General features: G+C 46.1%; 1 protein-coding gene across 1 annotated transcript; it reads right to left on the bottom strand.

Moving 5' to 3' along the window:
* Positions 1-4,308: 4,308 nt before the first annotated feature.
* Positions 4,309-4,885, bottom strand: LOC136529915 (protein GLUTAMINE DUMPER 5-like). Its single transcript, XM_066522965.1, has one exon. The coding sequence runs from the start codon at positions 4,801-4,803 to the stop codon at positions 4,450-4,452; it is 354 nt and encodes a 117-aa protein (XP_066379062.1). The 5' UTR covers positions 4,804-4,885; the 3' UTR covers positions 4,309-4,449.
* Between the last annotated feature and the right edge of the window lie 625 nt (positions 4,886-5,510).

Below are 5,510 nucleotides of genomic sequence, written 5' to 3'. Positions count from 1 at the left end.
TAAGAGCGGTCTGAGAACCGCCCCTACAAATACATGATTTATAAAGACGGTATGGTAGGGGCGGCTGTCCGAGCCGTTTCTACAAAGCCTCACCAGCCGCCCCTAGAAATCATTCCTGTAACAGTGAGTGGTTCTGTGCATGAAGTAAATCAAGAGAAGCTACTTTTTTCAGCCTGTAGCCTCCTACTTCAAGGAATCATTTTACAACATCAGCGAAGAATCACTTGTCAGTAAAAAAAATTGTTTGACTGAGCTTCTCCTGAATTCCGTCTGAAAGCTGCTCGTTATGACTACGAACTGTCCTCCGTGATCTGAGATGTAATCAGCATATGAGTTGTGGTAGATATTTGGAGAATGTATGTTTAGCCCAAGATCGATCACATTGAGCAGCATTTTAGGGTGCGCATCTTCTTCCCTAGACACCGGAATCCATTGCCAAATTTCCATATAGAAAACCTTAGGGTAGCTAGCTCTTGCTGACCTAGCTAGATAGATAGCTCTTGTTGAGACTTGTGTAGGATGATCTGAAGGAGCCATCATCAGCCATGGGGAAGTCATATGCTCACAGTATATTCTGCACGGGCACGGCAGTGGAGGAAGAAATAAAAAGCAAGGCCGGAAAGGGTTTGGTTTGGTGCTGCATACTAGTACGTGCTTTGGTGGTGGAGGCAATCATGGCCATGGCCGGGGGCCAGGCTGCTCCCTGCCGCGCGCCTTCTGGTTCGTGACTCGACCCCAACTCCTTTTAAAAAGCTCCCGCCCACGCAAACGCAAAGATCGCCGTCGTCGTAGACTTCTCCCTAAAGTTGTCGCGCGCACTCGATCACGCTGCGCCGCTTCCACTAGATTGCTAGCAGTACAAGTTTGCGACGGGAGTCGTACAAGCAAGGCACGTTATTACACACCCAGTCCTATAGGTCAGGCAAAAGTTGAAAAGAGTATATATATTGCACCTGAACAAACAAAACACTACTAGCATCATGATTTTGTGTATATGCAGCTTGCTTGAGACACGCGAATGAAATAAAGTTTCACATTCGAGACGGAATTGGACTGCTGCTGTGTACACACACACACACACGTGTTGGCTCTCTAGGTGAGAACAAAGAACATATGCATGGTAACTAGGGAGGATTGATGGAGTCGAGAGGAGAGGACGGTCTTCTCCAACGACAAGCTAGCTAGCTAGCTAGCGTGATGACGACGTCGGCCCTCTGCGCGCTCGAGGCGCCGCTTCCACAGGTCCAGTCCAGGCTAGCCGCACCCACCGAGAGCGCCTCCTTCCTTTCTACTACGTGCGTGGATTTTGTTGATGGACTCGCATTATCATATTGCCACCACGGGTAGTATTAAATCTTAGGCCTCTCAATTATTCTCCCCCACTTTAATTTCTTATATATTTCCCCTTTTCTTTTTCTGATAAAGGAGGATTTTGTTCACTAGCTAGCTCCATCTTCAAGGCCGAGAAAGGAGAGTATATAGCTAGGGAAGAACTCATTCATCATCTATGAGAATAGAACGAATCCTTCTGTCGCTTTGTAAACTCATATCATCCTGACGAATATTTGGTGTTCATCAAATCAAAGAAACGCACTGTCGTCGTCAAAGCACCTTTGCTAAAAGCGCTCTCTAGCTAAGCTATAGTCGTGGATAGTTCAACAATGGATTGGCTAGAATTACATAAGCAGGACGCAATGATATGATTGTGTGCGCGAGCGCCCATAACTTGTTTATTTTCTTATATTTGCATGGCTGTTTCGTTCAAAAAAAAAATTCATGGCTTCGATTAATCACCTTTTACTTTTAGCAACAGATTCTGTGTGTGTGGAAAATTTTCAGCACTTAATTAATTTAGCTCTCATTTACACACACCCTTGATATGGCTTGATGCCATGCATAAAGTCTCGAAATTCTTTATGGATTTGAGTGACTGATCTGACCTGCAAGCCAGGCTGCCACCGAACCACCGAATTTAGCAAGAAATCAGGTGCAACAAGAACAAACAAGTACAAGCGGATAAGTGTAGTAGGTAAAAAAGAAAAATACTTTTGGAGACAAAAAAAAAAACGAAATTAAAGGATGCTGGAGGGCAGCAGCAGGAGTACAAACAAATGCTTGCACTTGACCGTACAGGTGGAGGGAAAGTCGCTAACTTTATTTGCATTAATTTGACCCTTTAAAAACTCTTTTTGCACATAAACAAAATCTAAGGGCGAGCTTTACTCGAAAAAAAATCGTTGTTTTGCTGAAGTATTAATTAATTAGCACGCGATGTATAAAAATGTCTGCACAAATTCTACGCAAACGTACGTGTCGCAACGAGCTACACCCTGCTATCTTCATTCTTTCGCATATTTGCGTGCCCGTACCTGTGGACTCGTGATTTGTCCATAGCTGCATGGCATTGGCTACGTGTAACCGTCCCATTTTCTTCTTCAGCGAATGTCTCTTCATTTCCCTTTTTTTATTTAGGGGAATACGTCGTCTCTTTTCTGAGGGGCCAAAGCTAGTTAGTGCCAGTATAGTACAATTATATTAAGCATGATATAAATAATGCAAATTGGAATCGTGTGCAAGCCTTTGTTGTTGTAAACCTGAAGAGACAGCGTACTACAAATAAACATTTTCTTTCGGAGTGTTGATGATGAAGAAGGTGGTCGATCGAGCTGTTGCATGCACAAGAGAGCAATGCAAGTTAGCAATCGATTATCACCTTCTGTTCAATATTACTTTAAAAAAACTTCTAGTTCAACGTATTCAGCATGGATATTGCATCGTCTTGGAGGGTTCTATCATTCATACAAACACACATGAAAAAAGAGAACTCATGTAGCCTATACTTTTAAAGACAAACAGATGACATACAGTTGGAGTTATATAGCTTTATAGGAATGTATGGTGGCAAGAGATGTATATTCACGTTTTAGTACAAATTAAAGACGCATTATATTAATAGGGGAGCTACAAATTCACATAATATAGCAAATAGCAAGAGTAGCCATCACGTTTCCTCATTATTAAGGGATTTAACCTTTGTCGTCAAAGTATATATACTGGATCTAAAAAGTTCAAGTTTGTTTTCTGCTTCACTTCCATCTGTTTTTCAATAAGGAGTTAGAGCTAATTGGTTCACCACATGAGGGTCAGGCCGCCGTTCACCTCGTAGGTCGTCTTCCAGCACGCTCTTAGGCATGTGTAGGATGGTGGCTTGGGCCAAGCAGCAATCTAGACTCCCGGCGGACGAAATCGACCGTCTCGATCAGTTGCCTAGGCCAGCCAGCTTTGCCAGGGTCCCATGCAAGCTTATTTGCTTGCATTTGAGGCAAAGTTGCCTAACGTTAGAAGAGCTCCTAGGCGTCCGGTTTTAAATGCCCCGGGTTGTGATCCCCTATCTTGCCATCTTGGGTTGGCCTTGCCTGCCAGGCTACGAAGCAAACGACCCTTCGGTGACTTGTCTATTGGTTATCCTAATATTGTTATTATTCTGTCAGTTAGCACCAGAAAGAAAGTCTACTCCTTGTGTCTAAAAAATGTACAAGTCTTATTTTTTTTTAAAAAAATGAATATACTATGATTGATTATATCTATTGAATAAGCACTAACATTACGATATCAAATAAGTGTCATTAGATTAATTATGAAATATATTTTTATAATATACCTATTTGGGATATATATATGAATATTGATACTATTTTATGTATTTATCAAATTTTAAGAACTTTATTTTAGTTTAAACATAAATTAAAATTGAGAGAGGGATATTTGTCAACCCTCTTAATGAAGTACGTGCTAGTTGGTGTGGTGTGGTCGTGGAAAACAGAGGGATACTTGCGAGCACCTGCCCTTGGTACACTGCAGTACGTACTGCTGGTTAATTTCGCCCAGGGGCCGGCCATCCGGTCAGTGGCTGTAGCCTGTGGGCGGCTGGGCTCTCGCTTCGGTCATCTCACGGGAACTTTTACGGTAAGTTCCTCACGAAAATGCAGAAATAATGGTGCTTTTTCGATGGTGGTCACACTCACACCGCACACGCACGTCAGATTGCATTTGTTTTTTCCAGACAGGGTGGCCATGGCCATTGCGGAGGACGGCCGCTCGGCGCGGTGCGTCATGACTCAGAGGAAACAGAGAGCCTCGTCATCGCTGTGGCGACGACGACGGCGTACACGATCTCGTCTTGTCATCCTGCACTTGGACGACGCACGAATGCACGATCGTCGAAAGGATTGGGCGATCAAAGCATGATCGGCGACGCACGCAGCAGGAACGAATTCGCGTGAAAGAGAAGGCAAATCGAGCTGAACGCAGCCAAAAGAAAGCCGTGCGCGTTTATTCAAGCTGGAAGCTTTGTCCCGAAACAGAAGAACAAAGAAAACCTCTTGATCGACAAAATTGTCCCCGCGTCGCGACGCGCGGGTTCTCGGCTCCTCGGACGCCTGCCGGCGCCTACACGGCCTCGGCCCCGGCCGGTGCGGCGAAGGCGAGCGGCTTCATGGCGCTGGCGATGGCGATGAAGGACGGCAGGGCGTCGCCGGCCATGATCACCACGACCCTGGGCTCCCGGTCCAGCGGCACCAGCACCCCGCGCACTGACGCCGCCTTCTCGTCGTCGGCCGACGACGCCGCCGCCTTGCGGCGCGTGCAGATGAGCACTAGCAGCGCCACCACGATGAGGCCCATCATCACCGCGAACCCCAGGAAGAGGTACGGCGTCGGCGTCCTCCACAGGCTCGGCCGCGCGCCGCCGCCACCAGCCATTAGCACCGTCGGCGCCACACCTCCAACTCTCTCCGGCCTCATTTCTCTCTCCCCCCTCACTCTCTAATCTCTATATATCTTTCTCTAGCTTGCTGCTGCGGCTGCGGAATGGTTGCTTAATTGCCTTTGCCTGGCTGCGACTGAAGGTGGGAGGAGGCGGGGAGGGCATGGTATATATGGGCCGGCCGGGGGGAGAGGGGGACGCAGGGTGGAGAAGAAACCGCGCACTCCTCAGCTTGCTTTGCTGAGTTGCCTTGCCTCCCCCACCAGCAGGTGCTGCTGCTTGCTGCTCAGCTGCTGTGTGATGGTGCGGCGGCTGGGTGCGTGCTCTGTTTTTCTCTCACCGTCTCACGCCACATGCAGTCAGTCATGCTGGCGGCCAGCTGCCGCATGCACACGGACGGCACAAGGAAAGGGCGGTCTAGTAGATTTTTTTTAAAAAGAAAATATTTAATTGTACTGACTTTATTAATGTCATTCCAAATATTTTTCATGTTTGTGGTTCTGCTGGCGCCCTTTTTTTGTGTGCATGTATATATAGTTGTATATGTCCGTGTGGCTTTATCTCTAACTAATACGATAAACCTATAAAACCAAATTAGACATTTTTAACCAACAATCGATCGACTAGAAACCAGTGAACGAAGACAACCGACTTTCCTTTTAAAAAAGTTGTTTCAGCATTTTTAATTTTTAGGAAGTTACACAGTTATATTCACAATTTTTGTGCATAGTGTTTTGTGGGACAC

The sequence above is a fragment of the Miscanthus floridulus genome, chromosome 19, assembly GCF_019320115.1.
Source record: "Miscanthus floridulus cultivar M001 chromosome 19, ASM1932011v1, whole genome shotgun sequence".
Lineage (NCBI taxonomy): Eukaryota > Viridiplantae > Streptophyta > Magnoliopsida > Poales > Poaceae > Miscanthus > Miscanthus floridulus.
The sequence above is the reverse complement of the archived record's forward strand: the minus strand, read 5'-3'. Positions and strand labels throughout refer to the sequence as shown.